The sequence below is a fragment of the Paramacrobiotus metropolitanus genome, unplaced genomic scaffold (assembly GCF_019649055.1).
Source record: "Paramacrobiotus metropolitanus isolate TYO unplaced genomic scaffold, Prichtersi_v1.0 Parri_scaffold0000236, whole genome shotgun sequence".
NCBI lineage: Eukaryota > Metazoa > Tardigrada > Eutardigrada > Parachela > Macrobiotidae > Paramacrobiotus > Paramacrobiotus metropolitanus.
In genome coordinates, this window is record NW_026570456.1 from 68,686 (window position 1) to 87,675 (window position 18,990).

The window sequence follows — 18,990 nt, forward strand, 5'->3', positions numbered from 1 at the left end:
ATGTAAGCATGGGGAAGTAATTTTGCTTTTGTGCAGTATGCAAAACATTTATTCCCGGAGTTAAGGGAAGTAAAATTCGTACTGTCATGCGACTCATGCCGGCAAAGAATCAAGACCCGTATTGCTGAAAATCACCCACGAATACAATCAACATAACTTTCGGAATTCACCTCTACTCTCCTGAGTACCGCTTGCGATAAAACTATAAAAGCACAACAAAACTTACCAATGTCACAACAACGCCATGAAAACTGATAAACAAGGGTCAATATTTACAACACATCATCTCATTATGAATAAATTTAGGATCTGCTTGTGTCAGTTAAACGCACAGGATTTTTTCGTATAAAAACAATTTCTCATAGATCGAAAGCGTAGAAGTACTCGAAACTGAACAAAACTGCCGCAGATTCAGTCTTTTCGTATTTCGGGAATTCGTAATAGGCACGCGTAGGATGTCTTACGGCAATCTGGAGAATTCGCCACATACAGAAAAGTAACACCAAGATTCTTTTCCGACGGATATCCGGTATCCAGCCATCGGCGGTATCACTGCGCACTGCTGTCGTAATTGTCGGTTGGGACTTTCGTTTTCCTGCAGCTTACAATAGTGCAAAACACAAATTATAAGCAACAGGAAGCCGGGAAATATCGTAAATTAACGAAGTAAGCTATTGCGGTACCGGTTACGACCCGTATTATGATGCATTGGTATATCTATATTACTTGTACATATTTACTCACAGTAGGCGCAGAACACTGGAAAAAAATTACGCACTTAGCGCTACCAAATAAATATGTCGTAGATTTATTTGCGTTCGGTAACGGTTGTACAGTATACACTCGGCCGCAGTATTTTTACGTAAGGTACAGTATCACTTACAATTTACAAATCGAAATTAATTTCGAATAATTTAGGAAATAGTAAGCGCCAATATACAGTAATGTCGGATCCTAATAAACTAGTTACTTATATAATTATTTACCGACAAAGGTACATATTTTGCAAGTAAAATTATAATAGTCGATTAATCGCACGGTCATACCTGACAAATTTGTTCTGAATTATTCGCTGTTCCCTGATGCATCACTGAAGAAACCTTCTTCCGCTGAATCGCCCGGCTTGCTCTCATCCAGTGACCTTTTCTTAATCACACCAGGATTGGTCGGTGTGGAGATGGCCGAATCGTCGGATACGGGCGCAGTGACATCTTTGGTGCCCTTTTTCTCAAATACGTGTTTAGTCTGGAGAAACTTCTGCCGATGCCGGTTCATGGCATTCTCCCACGGATCCGGTTTGGGCGAGCTATCGGCGGATAACTTCGTTATTTTTCCTCCTTCCTGCATGCTTAGGCGATTCTTCTTCGTGTTCGGATTTATCCGATTAATACTGTTGGCGGTTTTAGGACGCAAAATAGTCGGCTGTCTAACGGAAGGCACAGGTTGTGCTTTACGGATTTTCAGCGATTTCTCTTCCGGCAACAAACTAACATCCATGCTACGCGCGCGTGACAATTTTGGTACGGAAGTAGAATTTGTTGTCGATAAGGAGGCTTTCGATAAACGCCGTGACGCTGGCGCCAAAGCAGTCGTTTGGGATTTTACGACTGACTGGGGAAGAATTAATTCGGTTGGTTTGAGCGGAAGTGATTCGCTGTGGAATAAACAGTTGGTCTTTAAAAGCAAATCACGTTTGAGTTTAATGCAGGCATAACATTGCTTGAATGGTTCGAGCAGTAAGTATTCTAACATTAAGTAATCGTGGTATTTTAAATTAATATAGTTTTTATTATGTACAATAGGTCTGTCAATGCTCCTATCCAGCAATGCCCTTCGACGCCATTGAAGAAGCATACAGTACAATGTTACTCGTACGCACGTCTTACAGCTTTGCAGATATACAGATAAATAGATGTGAAAACAACAATACTGTGTGCTCTTTATGATTTATACAGAAAACAATTATCGGAAGTACTGTTAATAAAATATCGTCTTTGTTTTCAGGTACTCATGTAAAACGCAGTCGTTTCCATGTAATCAAAGTAATTATAATCATTATATTCGTCTGCAATTTAGCTAAAATTTTAAATGTTCGTGGTTCAGCTTTTTCAGTGCTGCTTTGAATCGACAAGAACAGTTCACCAGCTTTTGCAAAATTTATCCATTGACACACTTTTTAGTTTTATGTCACCGAAACAGATGGTGTACTAACCGTTTATAAACAACTTGTAATTGTGTGAGATCAGTACTAATTCTTCGGTTGGCCGTGGCAGAAACTTTCTTGGGAATGGTACACGTCGGAGGGGAATGATTAATAGTGGCGTTGGCTGAAGGTTTATGACCGGCAACAGATGCTACTGAATCGCCGCATCCGCAGTGGCCCCGTCGGCACGGATCGTGTTTTTCTATAAAGATTCCAAAACGTTCATGTTACTGAAATGAATGAATGCCTTAGCTGCCAATGCTCAACAGTTTGCACCGTTTGCAGATGTAATATGTGATAAGTTATACATAAAAATAATAAAGATTTTATACGAATTTCAACAAAAAACGGCAATTGTTTTACAATGGTGATTACTGATTGCTTCTCTTTCCAGTTTCGGTAGTGACTATCACTAATACAAGTCATACATATATATATAATGAATTATTCCCATGGGAATTTCTGAAAACGGTTGCCTTGTACAGTTGTGTAATTCTGTGATGGTAATTTGGGAGTGCTTCTTAATTTTGTCGTAAAAGCAAGAAGCCCAATGCTCTGTTGTTTTCTACGAACGTACAATACATCCTCTCATTGTCAGCTGCGTGACAAGGAAAACCAGCCGACAAATAAACAGAACAATATTCGCGGTGACGTACTGTGGCCGACAATAAGCCAGTCCAGTGTCTGTTTGACGAGGGACACTTGATCAAACACCGATAGCACTGTGTTAAATGGTGCTCAAACAGGTTGTGCGGTGAAAATGGCTGGGGTCCACTTGTATAAACTGCCGCCGCGAGTATCCACCCCGGCGCGCATCCGGTCAAGTAAATGTGTGTAAATGCCCGCCGCATACACGGCATGATACGGGCCAAATTAACCTGATTGTTGCTCATGGCGCCTATCTAATCGCCGTATCAAATTGCCCCGGTGAACACCGGCAACCGATATCGTTATGTGTCAACTCACCGAGAAAATGGTCAAGAGTGTCCCATCCGCCTCCCACCCGTACCATCACGTGATTGCGTAGGATCTGTTCGGCAAAAAGACCGTATGTGTCCATCGTTTTGTTAGTACATGTACCTCGAACGATTTCCTCGTTCCATGCGCAATTAATTTCCACAGAATTAAAAGCTCTAGGTTTACAAGTTAGCTGAACTTTATGGTACGGTACTACTATGCTAGCGTAGTAATTAACCCTGTTAACACAAATCTATTTTCGTATGTAAAAAAGACAAACATATTTTTGCACCGAGGATCTACGGATTCGGAAAATTCTCTGCAACATAAAGCAGAATTTATTTAGCATAATAATTACTATAGTGGTTTAAAGAAGAAGCGTTTTAGAAACGTTAAAACTGTACTCCACTTATCAATTTCCATGGGAAAGGAAACGGCGTGTTTTTAATTAATGGCGGTGATACGTACCCGCACATAAATAAGCAGTTGGGCGGAGCCGACACGGTATTTCCCAGGGGCCACCTTGGTCAAGGAAAACGGCGTCTGGCAGGAGCATTCCTTCACGTGCTCTTTCACCTGTAATCATCAACAATCGAGAAACTTGAACAAATAACTCAAATTGCTTCTGCGACAAAAATCAAGTCGGACGACACGGTCTAAACAAATAAACACGCAGTGGGCGACAGTTTGAAGGCATGCTCTGTTGATCGCAGTAGCAGATTTCTTCAAAATTTTGTAAACATGATCAATCATAAGCAATTTTAAACATGCAGATAGTAAAACTGCATCTCATAGTCATTAATCATCAGCAGATTAAATTAAACTTCTGCTAGGATTATTATATAATTAATAATGATTATAATAATGATTGCTATTATGTAATTTAATCAAAAGTATTTTACATAATATAGATATTACTAATTTTTTTTATAGTCGTATTAGTGTTTTCGCCGTTATTGAAGTTTGTAAAAACGCCAAAAAATGAGACGTGTGAATTTTATTTCTCTTTTTATTAGCGGCTCAGTTTAATGTGGTAATGTGATGAATTGCTGAGCAGTCGATAACATGTCAATTTCATAGTGGTGCTTCCGCACGTTAGTGTAATTGATGTTCTTATCAAGCATTCGCAGTAGTGTGGTCAGCGAATAATAACACCACTGTTTGTCATAAGTTTACGATGGGCGCATCATCGTCCGCATGGCTACATGGTCTGTCATTACTAATTCCGCCCGCAACACATCATTAAACCTCAACTAGTCCGTTATACGAGCCGTCCATACAAGAGATTAATGGGAATGTAATTAGAAAATCCTCCGTCTCGCGATTTTACACGATCCGTTCGCTTCGAATTCCACGTTTCCATTAGCATAATATAAAATTTTTGTGTGTTGCGCGCTGACCTCCAAATACCACGATGCATTTAGAAACGGGCAAAACAGACATACGAGTACATGTACTACCAGTACTATATAGTATAAAAGCAACAGTACATATTAGAGGCCACATTTTTTGCATTCAAAATTTACCCTTTTAAAAAACTAATGAACTGGCTTATAGTTGACAATCTTTTTTTTATCAAATCTAGAGCTGAAAATTTATTTAGAAAATAGGAATACAATATTTAAATACTACAATATACTGGTTACTTATTGCATTAATAATTTTCATAACCTAGATTTCACTGGATTAAAAATGAAAATAGCGCACAGTATACGGGTATTACTGCTTCGGTCAGTTAAATAATTGCTTAAGAATGTGGATGGCGGATGCTGTAGAAGCATGGATAAGTGGAACAGCATGAGTTGTCCGTCAGTTGCTCATTAAACAAACACTAATAAACACGCACCGGCATTCACCTTGACGCTTGTGCTACCGTCAACATGTGTGCATGTATTTTTACTACCGAAGCGACGCCGAGGTTATCAGCGCTATCCGATTGGCATGTGTTTGTTATTATTTCTATTTAATTTTATCCGACAGTCTGTCAACGTATATGCTTGATAGAAAAAATGATTGTCAGCTGTTGAGAACGTAACGGTAGCTAGCGGAACCGCGCGCGGCGGACATTAACGGCGGAATGGATTTAATTGATCCGTGCTGATTTGTCTGTGAAACGCGGTTTGAATAGATTTTCAAGTGGCTGTTGAATTTGAAGAAAAAGGCCACTTCTTCCCGAAAACCACTTACTCAGCCATATCTTTTGGTGGATGGATGTGAATGTGCTTCTCAGGTGTTTCCTTACGTGTTTCAATGTCAGTGTCACTGTGCGTATGAAAAAGTGCGGCGGCACAAGTGTATGCAAAGATAACAAGATTGTCCAAGGAAAATTACACTGATGAAGCTTGATGATCATGCTTTTGTGTTCAGAGGAAAATGTTGTCTCACCAAGATGACTGAAATAATTTTGCTTCGCAAAACAAAAATTAATGGATAAGGCCAGTAACCGGCTTCAAAGCTTTGATAAATGCTTAAAGCCGGCACAATGCATATGCCCCAGAAAATTTAGGAGTGGCGTTTTGCAAAAAAACAACTTATTAATTGAATGTTAATCGCACGTTATTAACTTAATAGTCACACGTTAATATTCAAGTTAAAACTTCTCTCCACATGATACATAAACATTAAAAAAAAAATTCGAAATCGAAAAACCCTGAAAATCAAAATATAAGAGACATCTAAAAAGATATTATACACAATATGGAAGATGGCTCGAAGTAGCTCCGAGAAAATCAACGGATTCTCTTATAGGTTTTCCGATGAAAACGTCTAATGGTAATTACTACGACAAGTGCATGCCGATAGCACTCCAGTTCAACTGGAGCACCTTGGCCGCGTGCCATTGTGATGTGCAGTCCACTTATGAAATAGCTTCACTTAATCAGCGATTTACCTTTTCAGACGTCTTGTTGAAATAAACTCTCAACGCTTGCGCGAAAAATACATACATGTTGCACAAGAAAACAACTTGTTTGTTCGTCCTTTAACATTACTTGCTAAAGCTTATTAATTTTATCATCTTTTTATCCATCACGTAACATGCAGCTTATAAAAAGACTTCAAAACGCTTTTAAGCTGAGTCTGTGCGTGCGTACCTAGCTTATTGAGAACACAGCATTGTACAATAATATCTATTACTTCTATTAAAATCTTACAAATGAGCCGGTTACCGGAAAACAAAAAATATCTGCTTACAAATACAGTACAGTATTTTCATTGCGCAAAATATTAAATAGAAATCGGTTATTTCATACACGTAACGAAAGCTTTTGCTGAACTTATAAAGTAATTATTTTTAATCATTATTTTTCGATGGAAAAAAATGATTAAAATGTTGCCATATTTCTGCAGAATAGTGCTGGCTGTTATAAACTCGCTTAAAGAAAGTCAGAGAACAGATACACGAATCATTCACAAATTGATTCCTTTTTTTCGCTCAATAACAGTTGTGCGAACTGAATTGGGCTCACGGACACGGTAGTTAGTCGCTACTTGGCCAATCAATTGATATGCCCGATCCCGTTTTTCCGCAGCCTAACGTGCATTTTTACAAGCGACAATGTTTGCCGAAAAAAAGGTCATCGATCAGGACGGTAATGCACATTGATTGATAAAACCAGTCTCTCCTGAATCTGGCTAACTAGAAGTGCCCGCGAGGCTAACCGTGTTGGCCCAGTTGAACTTATGCCTGTCCACACACACGCATACACACACATGTTCACCAACATCCGTCCCTAATCGTCTCTGCCATCCTCGGCAGTCAACGCTGATCAGCGTGAGTTTGCCTGCTGGTGTTGGGAGAAAAAACGGCCTGTCACCATCCATCATAATCCCGGCATGAGTGGCACAGATATATGGACGCTATTCGGCTTCGTCCGCGGATTCATCCTGGTGGCACAATGCGCCGAGAGTGTATATTATCGTGTGCGTTGGTTGCATAACAGGATAGAGCAACCAATGGCCAGTTACGGATTACAATACAAATTATACAATTACACAGACGAAAACTAAAATTCAGAAAAATTATTCAGAAGAAAAATACCATTTGCAGTTTGTTATACAGTATTACTAACGTTTTTATTTAATTTACATGGAATAGTCTGCATAGTACTGAATTACTGATGTATACCGGCCTGAAATTTCTCAGAAGTGTAATTTATTGTGAAAATCTTTTTGCTGACTTCGTCGATGCACTAAATTCACTGTATTCAGCTCGTATTTAAAATTTTCGATCAGTAGTCTTGCGTCTTTGTTGTACGGACTTCAACAAAGGTTGATGACGCTGCATTTAATCATTTTAATGTCTAATAGTAAACAGCCAATAAATACACATACCACTTGATCAACATTTTGAAGATAGGCTGGAGTCGGCGTATTGGCATGTCCATCGACGGCGCTACAGGCGTCCGCGCCGGGACCGTCCCCTGCCTCCTGATCCGAGACGGAAGTGCTCCCCAGCGAGAAGATCCCACTGGACATACTGCAACTGGCAACATCATCCCCATCGTTATCGGCGCCCGCGGGGGTGACCGACTGCGGCCTCCGGCGTAGCTGTAGTTCAGCCTCATCGATTTCTTTTTCAAATTGAATTAGGGTCGGGGCAGGCAATCCCAGCTTGGCCCCTATTCGGGCCACCTCCATGACACATAGTATCACACTCTTCTCATTCTTCCGCAGCACCAGATCGTCAGTCTCGAATAATAGGCATTCACGCATCTGCATTGACCGGCACCACGCAAGGCAGTTGCATAAATTATCACGCGCCTACACAACAGCTTCACAATGACAGCCATGGATGTTATCCAGTTAAAAGATATTTACAGTTACAGTTATGGCGATATATTAAATTCAACTTCCAGCTAATATGTAGACTTTAAAAATCCTTTCAGAAATCAGTTGAACTTGGTATTGCAAATATTTTCTTAATTTTTTTACTACAATCAGAAAATACCAGAACGTATCTCCAAAAGTTAATTTTGCTTAAAATTATAATACGGTAAGCATAATTAATGTACCTGAAAGCTTTTTGGTTGAGCATTTATTCGGCACTGCAATCTGTTGACCACAACCGCCGGCTGTATGGCCGTTACAGCGGCATTGATTTTCCGTCTGCCGGTTGAATCCACAGCAGCCAGCTGCGAGTGGCTCTTATGGCTCGATTCATTAAAGCCAGCGGAAGTACAATCATTTAGCCGGTCAATCAGACAATTGATGTGCTTACATAACACTGTTCCCGTTTCTAATTTGTCGAAGAAATTGTCCGTATCGATCTCGGTCGCCGGATACAGGCCGGCTAGCCATTCGGCCAGATCCTCACGCAGTGCCAGAAGGTATTCTTCTGTGGAAGAATGCTGCCGCAGCGAGCGCTCCACCGGAAGGGAAAGTGAGCGCTCAATATGCCCGACGGAATGCGTTAGCATGGCAGAGTTGCGGCTACGCGTTATCTGGAACCAAGAAAACTGGTAATGTCACGTTGGCATTTAAATCAACTCAAATAATATCATTATCTCTCAGTAACTATAAGTATGAATAAAATGTGTTGAAAACTGAAAAAATTTTAAATTCTGCAGTTAGTCCATCAAGAATTTCTTTGCTAATTTCCGTTTCTTCTGATGTTCACGACCAGATTGTCCGCTACAAATAACAGCGAGCTGCGAAGCCATTATGTACATTACGAAGTTATTGTGTTGAATCAGCGGGTAGAATGCAGCATTAATAAAAGACAATAATCTCTTTCGTTTTTGTATTACGTTTAATGCGATTAACACTATATAAGCAGCGATGACCTCACGTAACAATTAAAAATTTTGCCTGTGTCGCCGTAATGACGCAGCACACGGATTATGCATTGAATCACTGGTCAAACAGCGGGACAAGTTAGCTGTTAAGTCAACAACGCCGCTGTTTTGTGCACAAGTCAAGTTACTTAACCACAACAAAATCACGATTGGACATTAACAAGGACATCCAATATGCCAAATTGATCGGTGGAAATGTTGGCGCGAATTCCTGATCATAAGCGTAAAAATGCGGATTACATTATACATACAAATGGTACGATTACTGGAGATAGCAAAATCTACGACGTGGTGAAAAATCAGGAGATCATGTACTGGAATGCTGCGCTTTAACGCATTCTGTGCTTCTCTTTGTATTCCGCGTTCCTTAACCACCGCAAACAGGCAGTGTTAACCACTTTTGCCTTTGACATAAACATTGCGCAATGCCTGTGCAAAATGCTGCTTTAAATTCCGCATCTCGACACATATTGCACATTACCAAACCAAAATCAAGCAATTCCCATGGAAAATGTTGTTGGAAGGTCGTTGATGGATTCCTAATTGTGCACACTCACACATTTACAGCTTTATGCTTCACTTCAGTCAAAACGTAAACATACCTATTCTAAACAATAAAGCGCTGTTTAATGTGAAAGAGAAGAAAACACACAAAAATGGAATACTTTTATTTGGGCGTAAAGAGAAAGTATATAAAAAATGGACGTGCTAGGCAAGTCCTAAGCTCAGCGTCCGGAGTCATAATTGATATCTGACTAATACGAATACGCCATCTGAACTTTGTAAATTTTGTTTTTCGTAGTTTTCAAAACGATCTACTCAGTTAAATTGCATGCCGGTTCAATTAGTGCTAACAAAGATGGGTTGCATCAAATTTTTGCCGGGTAGGTCCGGCCTAAACTTACCGAATCATTTATTCCAGCCCGAAATCTTGGTCAAATGGAATTTCGCTCCCATCCTACTAGATGTAATCCATCCCAGATACAAAACACATAGGTACCATATTCACTACACATATCATGTTCGACATTACTGAACCGGTGATTTACAATGTAAGTAACAACGGTCGTGGAAGTATTGGTATCTGTTTGCAGTATCGGTGGCCGCTGCGGCGCTGTTGATTAGATGGAAGACTGCAAATTTGCCGGAGATCCGGCGAGTTGCCTCTTTCGATAAAACCGGCGCAGCCGCAGCGGATCGCGCGATTGGTTGGTTGTGTGGTCTCGAACTCTTGATTGGTTTATTGTTCGAAGAGGCATATGCCGCATCGGGTCTTAAATACCCGGTACCTACATAACTTCGACTTTATACCACAAAAACATTGTTTAGAAAACAAACTGACACGTTTTCGACTCGCGGTTCTACAGCTTTATTTTACTTACAATACTGTTGTGAATTTTTATGGATTTAAGGAATGATTAAAATGAATACTTTTTTTAATACACACCTCGTTTCGCAGGCAATGGTTGGCAACGCTCCGCGTCTGTCTGAAGTTTTAAGGTTCTTACAACGCTTAATATACAGATACAGTGTAAAGCCACTCGTAATATTTTATTGTTAGCATCCTCTAAAAGCTTAAAAAAGATTTTTTTCTTATTTGGCTTGCGTATAACTGTAATTTTTGAAGTATCACATAACGCGGCTTGATTAGAATTGACCTATTTACCGGTAAAAAAAGAGTAACGTAATGTCAAGCAAAATATTGTCGATCCTGATAAATGTATAATACATAATTGTATAAATAAAAATAATGGATACCATAACAGTTTAATTTATTAAATACTGTTCCTCACAAGTCAGACAGCAGCCATGGACACTGGAGTGGCAAGCCACACACAGCTTGCATTGGTCACTGTTTCGGCGATATTGTGGCCATCTGGTAACATTAAGTGGAAACAAATAATCGAGTGGCCAGAAATTGGAGACGAGCGCTGAATTCATCGATACAGATATTTCGTGCGCTTTCTCAGACTTATTAGAGCTGTCGATTGACAGCGTGGATGGGTCAGACAAGGATTCTGATGGATTAAGTCGGCGCTGTTGCTTAATTCCGACCAAAATTACATCTGGATTTGGTTTCCATTGCCCGCTTCTGTCGTTCGCTCTAAGGAAACCGCCGTGACGTCACAGTGGGCATCGCGGATGGTGCGAAAATCAGTATCTTTTATACAGTGCCTAGGCCGGCATCTATTCATATGCATATTCCGTCCTATGATTGCGCGGAGTTACTAGTAATTTCAAGCTTTACACTGGTTGTTCCAAAATTTTATCTTTGAATTATCTCGATTTCGCAAATATACTCTTAGACAGTCCACCACACCGGTATCGCGAAATTAACTGAAACATGATAACTGCGCTAATTAACTATTGGAGCGAGAATATTTGTATTAAAAAAACTCGTACAATTAACAAAATTGCTGCCCAAAATGTACCTATAAAATTAGGTTACTTCAAGTTAAAATGCCTGTGTGCATATTTTGCTAGCAATTTGGAAAACTATTGGGCGAAATACTTCGCACTCTTCTTCATAATGCATTTATGCCCCAGTAAACTCCATATTTTGTTGACAGATCTTGCCCGGTTGAGCGAATATGAAAGTCGATCCCTTATAATCAGTCATTGCTCGGATCATATTCGGCAAATTGCACTGCTCAGATATGCAACTGCTACAAAACCAATTTTATATGGCACGTTGAGTTTACAACAAGCGGAAGTTTTGCGTATTGTCAAAAGTAAAAGTAGGTACACTCGAAAACGTCATGGCCATTAAAACAACGTGACGGTCGATTTTATTACTGTAAACCGTTAAGATGTTTAAAAAAAATTCATACGCTTAGAGCGCATGAGGAATGCGCTTCCCTTAAAGGTACTTACGGTGGCCAGTAGCCACCTTCTGCGCCCATCGGCCAGAAACATCCCGATCTCGATAGATGTCTTAGAATCCCCAAGCGGTCATTTATTCATATACTGTGCATTTGAGACGTCATTTGGGAAAGCCTAAAAGCTGAATTACGTTCGTATGCGGTTTTAAGTATTCTTGTCTAACTTGTATTGCCCTCCACTTTATTAATTCGAAGTGTGAATTTGTTTTAAGTATTCAATTGGAAGTTATTTTGCATATTGTTATGCTGGCGTATTAGGCGAACTGCCAACTTCCAGTTAGTCTTTAGGTTTGAAATTTCTGCTTGCATTCCACATTTATTGGTACAGTCCTACCTACAGTATCTTGGGCGTACTTCATTTCAGAACACTTGGAAATTGCACGAATTTACGATACTCGCATCTTACCTTGGCTTGCCAATACCTGCATTCTTGGGCCTTTGGCAGCAAATTTTCAACGGGATGTACATATAATTAAATTTAATCAGGAGACTTAATCAAATGGTCGGCTTTGTATACTTACTGTATTCTGTATAGGTTTACTATGCTCACCGGAAATCAAATCATGGTGAGTATACCTTTAATGTGTCTTTACTTATGCGGTCAAAAAAGAATACATCTAACTTCATCAAGCTCTTTGAGAATTAATTGCACTAATCTGTCAGACAGTCAGAAGTTATTAGTGGTTAACGAAATATCAAATGCCACCTTAATTAATCTTAAGTTGCGCTTAAATGGGGCTCTAGCCTCTACGTATTCAACGCGCCGATTGTGTACAGTACGAGTACAGTAGTACCAAGGCATAACACTACACGTAGTGTATACTATATAGATACAATAATTATAAAAAAAGCAAAAACCAGCTTAAACGTAAAATCATAAGGTTAGCTCGCAAATTCGTAGTGGACATAAGAGTACATAATTATGTAAGTACCAATGGAAGTTTCCTACCGTAAACCGCTTCGTAAATTAGATGCTTGGCAAGTTTTTGCGCAACAAAGTCAGCGGTACTAACTTTTTTTTCAAAGCCGTGGTATACAGAGTACAATTAAGTAAAATAAAATTTTATTACGACCATATGAAATGCAAGCTTAAATCAGAATAGTGCAACTGCCGCAAGCCACCCCAGGGTGGGTACTTTGTTTAACGTCGGAGATATCAGTTAAATCAGATGTACATCAATCAGCTGTACAATACTTCTGTCGATGATTTGGATTATTTTACTGTTTTTGCAGAGTATTAAATGGCTCTTCGGCCTTTTCTGGAATTCTGAATTTCTGAGGTTTGATTGCGTTATGGTTAGGCTTCTTGGAATGTTGCTTAGACAGATAATTAGATACTCTTTACTCTTGCATACTAAAAGAAGTAGTTAATCCAGTTTCTTCTAATCTGCGAACTGCGATCGACTAGGGAGAAATGGCAGGTCTCAGTTTGCGACTGACGAAAGGCTTGGTTCTTGGTGGTATGTTTCTAATAACATCTATTTTCTGCCTTCTTCCTGCCTGGCTGATTTCTAGGTAAGTTGTTGTTGTTGTTCGTTTTGCATTTAGTAAATCGAGTTGCAAAGAAATAGGATCTGCTAAAGCCTGCATGCAAGATTTCTAATTCTGCGGAAGTTATGCAATCACTGATGAGTTACGACGGTAGCGTCACACTGTGTTTCAGTTTTCTTATCTTCTGTAATTTTATGCTGTTTTTGCGTTTAAAATCTGAAGTAAGACATTCTCATTTGCTCCCCGACAATTGCATTTTCATTGGTTTCAGTGTTCGAAGTCATCATTTGGAGAGCGGCCCGCATTCCCGTCTGTTTCGCTACGGCATAAGCTTCCTCAACTGTTTCGCCTGTGGTGTTTTCCTGGGCACTTTGTTTCTGGATTTGCAGCCGGATGTGATCGATGCCTTCAAAGAGCACCTTCCAAAAGTGGGCATCCACACTGAGTATCCGCTGGCACAGTTTTGTATTGTGTTCGGTTTATTGCTGGTGATGATGGTGGAGCGTATTGTGGTCTCGTGCAAAACAGAGGATGTGCACATCTTTCACGGGCATGATCATGGCCCCGGGCGCGGACGAGCGGATGCGGAAAGACAGGAGGCACGAGAAAGAGGCCGTCTCAGGCATCGAACCGTCAGCGAATCGGAGTTGTTGAGGGAGCAAATTAATCAGCGATATGCCTTGCCAAATCCCTATCATCCTCCTGCACACCAGGTACAGCACATAGATCATCCTGTTTTATTGGTGTTTTACGGTTTTAACAGGGGAGGCCACACAAAATTAAGCTATCAGATTCTAGTTTGAATTGTGGTTTTCCTCTGCTGGTGTCTTGGTTTTTGATTTTTGTAGTTGTTACTGGTTAGCTTTTCTTTGCGTGCTGTGCTTTCTAATTTTCGACTCGTACACATATTATATCGTATAATTGCAAAGTGATTGAATAAATTATGGTATGCCTGTCTATCGTATTTTCTGCATTCCCAGGAACCACCGAGCAATGACGACCGCGGTGATTTCCGTACACGACGCTCATCGGAAATCTCTCTGCCGGACGCAGTTGATAATGAGCCAGAAATTTTATCCTCGGTTGCGTCATCGCGGTCCTCGTCGCCGACACGCGAAGGTGGTCACGGGCATTCGCAGGGATCCGTTGAACCGGCGCTGCGGCTGGTTAAATCCAAGTCCCATCAGACGACACACACTGCGCGTTCCTTTATTCTGCTGGTTGCTCTTAGTCTACATTCTGTCTTCGAAGGATTAGCGGTCGGATTGCAAGGATCGCGGCAAAAGGTGGTGGAAATATTCGGAGCGTTGTTGATACATAAATGCGTGGTGGCCTTCTCCGTCGGGATGAATCTAATGCAGAGTCGGATGGCGTTTCGGAATGTTATCATGTTGGCGCTGGTGTTTTCTGCTGCCTCACCATTAGGTAAGCTTTACATTTATCTAATTTTAATAATGCAGTAGTGTTATACTTTTAATTTAGCTTTAAGAATGTAGTGTTAATTAGTACAGTATCATAATTTTTTCGACAAGCAGTAAGGCTGAAATTGTTGCGTTCGAATTTAACTTTATTAGCAAACCAGGCAATACTAATAATTTAAGCAAACAAATAGACATGAAAACATTGGTCCAGTAGAGAAAATTTCATGCTAGAATGTTACTGAAGAGCAGTCAGCGCTTTGTTCGGAAGATGCTAGGCATGGAAAGGAGAAGCCGTAGTGTTCTTGTAATGCCCACATTGTCGAGCGTAGAGCTCCTTCGGTCCATCCGACAAACGCAGGCATATATGCTTCTCCGATCATGACGATGGTTTTGTTGCCTGCTGGATGTAACGCCCATTTCCTGATATCATCGTTCAAAAATTTCGTTGCGGCGGTTAGAGCGTGCCATGCTTGCTCATGAATCGTACCTAAAGTAGGCTTCGTTTACGGTTTACTCGAACAACCGTTCTTAAAAATTTTTTGACACTTACCTATGACTGTTCGCGGGAGCGGTACAACTATATCCGTGAACACCCTTTGCATTCCCCTTTGAAGTTCATGTTTGAGCATTTGAACATTTCCGCTGTGGATTATCGTCCTCCAAGTTGCAATACACACGCCGTCGTCATACACTGCACGGGTGACATTCGTGTCACGGATGTAGTCGTACGTTGGCGTTTCTACCAGATTGAAGCATTCTCCGTGGGCGATGATTCTCTGCAGAATAGCTCCCTGGGAGAATTTCGATCGCTCCCAAAAACGCTCATCCCACCAGGCGTCGATTGTCGCGCATGCTTCCGTTGTAATACTTTTGAATTCTGGTGCTTGTTTGATTTGCTCTGCGATGTTGCCGGAAATGTTGCGAAATGCAAACGGAGGGATGCTGTTAATGATTTTCTCCGCTAGAACTGTGCGTTTTGTTGTATGAATGAGGAATTTTCCTTCGGATTCGTCGATACTCTGAATGCTTTCGTTCATGAAAACCCGTGCTCCGTTAGATTTTGCCATGGCGATCATTGTCTTCGGGTAAATCGACATGCCGCCCACGGCATAACGTTTTCGCCGTTGGAGACTGGACATGTTGGGCTTATCAACGTTGGCCATATATTCCAGGAAATTCGTGATGTGCCCGCCCGGCGCGAAGAAACTCTGCCATGGAACGGCTTCGTTGAGAAAAGCAAACCCTTCTGTGCCCAAAATGCCACGAAGGAATGTACTAATGTCGGCATAGTTCTGCAGAGCTTCGTTCTTCGTTGCATAAAGTTTTAGTACAAAATCCCACATTCCCTTGTCCGTGTCGGTATGGTTCCAGCCGTCGCAATCCACTCCGTGGAAAATTTCCTTGCACATTAATCTGGTATTGGAGAAAGTGCTGTTGGCCAGGTAATAGCGTCCACGAGCTTTTTGCAGGATATTTTCATTGTCGGCGGACTGGATTTCTATGCCCAGTTCGTCTGCTAGACGGAGCATGTTGTACTGATTGTCGAGCATCGTCAATGGGCCTAGTCCGTATACCGGCTGGCCAGGGCGCTCGGACACATCGTGCATGCGACCCCCGATGCGGGACAGCTGGTCGAAAATGCAGATTTGGTTTTGTACTGCGGTGACAGCTTATAAGCAGCATAGGCGCCGGAAAAAGCTATTGCCTGAGACAGCAACGCGGCATTCTATGCTTTTGCTGTCGATAGTCTCCGGAATGATGGCTGGCTCTTGGTAGGCATCGCCTAGAATGACTTCCGGTTCCTGAGCTAGTGCGAGCTTCACCGTCACTATGATTGCTGCTCGTATGCTGAGGAGCATGGTGGCGGCCATTGCCGTTGAATTACTAGTGTACAAAGTCGATATGCCGGTGACAACAATCTGTTTTTGCCGTGCGTTACGTTCCGTTTTGTCAGATCTCTCGACGGAAGTGTATCGTGTACATCCTTTGGTACAATAGGGGATATTCCGAAAGCCTGGGGAAAGAAACGGCTTGCCTTAAAATAATTAATGAGAGCGTTTTTTAGTGTTTGCTAGCACTATTCTGAAGTATTGTTGCTAGTGTAGATCGATATTACTATCTAGAGAATGTGTTTTGTTGTTTTACGCATTTTGATGTTTCAGTCTTGTTCGTATGTTCAAATTGTACAAACCAGCAGGACGTTAATAGTTTGGTAAAAATGTCTACAGAAAGATTTGTAAATAATTACTGTTTACCAGTTTTGACAAGAATTATTTATTATATTTTTCTGTTAGTAAATTGTGATTTGTGGCATATTATCTATCGTTAAATTGTTGTAAATTAATATTTTTGGCATCAGCTCGGAGCTACTTCATCGTAGTTGTGAAGCTGTTTTTTATTAACAACTCGTGAAAGCTTACCTGCGGCTTTATAGTGTTTTACATCCAAAAAGTTAGTTTGCTTCAGATAGCAGGAGAACTGGTATAAGGAAAATACTACACTGCACCATGAAATGTCTAGACTCAGAGTTAATACATAATACATAATACATTTTGAACTTTCTTACCTCGAGCCGGAGTCGATAAAATCCAAGTTCATGTAGATAGCATGATGAAAATAGAGATTGTAAAAGTGGAAGCAAATTGGTAAAATAGATCGCTGCTGTTGCCTCGAATTTAAAATGCCGGACAGAGACTGCAACCGATATGCGAGTGAGAACCGTGGTGTGTTATGTGTAACTCGGATCTGTAAAAAGTAAAAATTTCTCGAAGTGTTTCGCCGTAAAACCTGAAGGCTTTGACGGTTTCGTACTTATCCACTTACTGCCGGCTTTTTCAAAATGAAGCATATTTAACGCTTTATTTGCTGAAATGTGTGCGTGTAGAACTATAAGTACACTTATTGTGTCTGATAAAGCTGTATACCGGTATTGCAGGAATTGGGATTGCGATGGGTATGGAGAATTTCAACCAGGATGGTGCAGCCGGCATAATCAGTGCGGTACTGCAAGCGATGGCCTGTGGTACATTTTTGTTCATTACATTTCTGGAGGTTTTGCCGCATGAAATGCTGAAGAATTCTCAAGACGAAGCCGGTGGTGTGATGTTACTGAAGATTCTTTGCATGGTTATCGGATTCTCCGTTATGGCTGGATTGATGTTTATGGATGCCTGATAACCGGAAGCTTTACAGTTTTTGGCTTATAGTAAGCTGTTAATGACTAGATTTGTATGTAGTTAGGCTTTTTAAGCCAGCGGTGTTTTTAAGTGATCGTCCAGGTGGTTTTTATTTCCTTCTCAGTCTGCCAAATGGATTGTTAGCCGTATTAACTCTTTACAGTGACATGACCTGTTGTTTTGTGAATCTTTTAGACGTTATACTCGATAAATTTTTCTCGTTATCCTCCATTTTGCAAACTTTGTTGTATAAAATCCCTGTTTTTGATTTTTTCATTGGTAGTGGTTTCTGAATGTCTTTCATGTTATTGTATTCCTTCTGATTTTTACGGAGATGATTACTGATTATGTTGTAAGATGTGATCAAGGACGTTGCGGGCTGTGGTGGTTTTTGTACCGCATGAAAAATCTAAATGAAAGATGGCGCAAAGTATGGTTTGAAGTATAGTACAGCATGTACACGTACATACATACCTTCGTGTGAGGGCTGATGAATACTAGTAATAAAATTATTTCAGTGTGAGTTTGTATGCGTACTTTGCACTTTATGTTGAAGAAACTGAACTTTGAATTGCAGCGGCATTAATTAATTGTGTTTGTAATCGGCGTGCCGTCTTTAATGCCCTCACATTTGCCTAACAATGGAACCGATAAAAACTATTCGAAAATATGGTTCGTACTGGAAAACTGCTGTTCGCGATGGGGGCATTCTAAATATTTACCGGTAGAAGTAGTGATATTTTGATGGGTGACAATTAGTAGTAATTTCTAACCCGTCACTTGCGTTTTGTGACTCAACACACTTTGACTACAATATTATAATTATGACGACGCGCTCGGCGCCAATTAATGTACAGTACTTGTATTTGCCATTTAGCAAATACCCTTAATCTTATCATTAAAAAAATTATAAGCGGGACCTGTTCAGGTGTTAATCAAATCAAGAAGTGCTCTTATAATCTTGTTTTAATCCAGCAGCTGTGAGGCTGTGAAGTAGGAGGGGTTAGAATTAAACCAAAACAAACGCGGTGCCTTATGACGCATTCGACATACCGTTGTTCACAT

General features: G+C 40.6%; 2 protein-coding genes and 1 pseudogene across 3 annotated transcripts; 1 reads left to right on the top strand and 2 right to left on the bottom strand.

The window, feature by feature from the left end:
- Window positions 1–60: 60 nt before the first annotated feature.
- Window positions 61–10,079, bottom strand: LOC129601430 (GAS2-like protein pickled eggs). Of its 2 annotated transcripts, none has more exons than XM_055500232.1 (8): window positions 9,861–10,079; window positions 8,173–8,601; window positions 7,493–7,921; window positions 3,629–3,736; window positions 3,170–3,233; window positions 2,213–2,405; window positions 1,047–1,654; window positions 61–595 (listed from the first exon to the last, which is right to left on the bottom strand). In XM_055500232.1, the coding sequence occupies exons 2-7, from the start codon at window positions 8,575–8,577 to the stop codon at window positions 1,066–1,068; spliced, it is 1,788 nt and encodes a 595-aa protein (XP_055356207.1). In that variant the 5' UTR covers window positions 8,578–8,601; window positions 9,861–10,079; the 3' UTR covers window positions 61–595; window positions 1,047–1,065. The 2 variants fall into 2 exon arrangements, with proteins under 2 accessions (XP_055356207.1, XP_055356206.1); XM_055500231.1 differs by having other exon boundaries at window positions 61–601.
- Window positions 10,080–13,059: 2,980 nt separating this feature from the next.
- Window positions 13,060–18,360, top strand: LOC129601427 (zinc transporter ZIP1-like). The gene is made up of 4 exons (XM_055500227.1): window positions 13,060–13,352; window positions 13,600–14,041; window positions 14,309–14,753; window positions 17,685–18,360. The coding sequence occupies exons 1-4, from the start codon at window positions 13,252–13,254 to the stop codon at window positions 17,921–17,923; spliced, it is 1,227 nt and encodes a 408-aa protein (XP_055356202.1). The 5' UTR covers window positions 13,060–13,251; the 3' UTR covers window positions 17,924–18,360.
- LOC129601425 (uncharacterized) lies at window positions 14,806–17,656 on the bottom strand (annotated as a pseudogene).
- Window positions 18,361–18,990: the final 630 nt, after the last annotated feature.

Coding starts and splice junctions, on each gene's coding strand:
- LOC129601430 (XM_055500232.1), bottom strand. CDS start 8,577: ATGCTAACGCATTCCGTCGGGCATATTGAGCGCTCACTTTCCCTTCCG. Junction 7,922..8,172: donor CTCAACCAAAAAGCTTTCAG/GTACATTAATTA, acceptor GCTGTTGTGTAG/GCGCGTGATAATTTATGCAA. Junction 2,406..3,169: donor CACTCTTGACCATTTTCTCG/GTGAGTTGACAC, acceptor GAATCTTTATAG/AAAAACACGATCCGTGCCGA.
- LOC129601427 (XM_055500227.1), top strand. CDS start 13,252: ATGGCAGGTCTCAGTTTGCGACTGACGAAAGGCTTGGTTCTTGGTGGT. Junction 13,353..13,599: donor CCTGCCTGGCTGATTTCTAG/GTAAGTTGTTGT, acceptor CATTGGTTTCAG/TGTTCGAAGTCATCATTTGG. Junction 14,754..17,684: donor TTCTGCTGCCTCACCATTAG/GTAAGCTTTACA, acceptor CCGGTATTGCAG/GAATTGGGATTGCGATGGGT.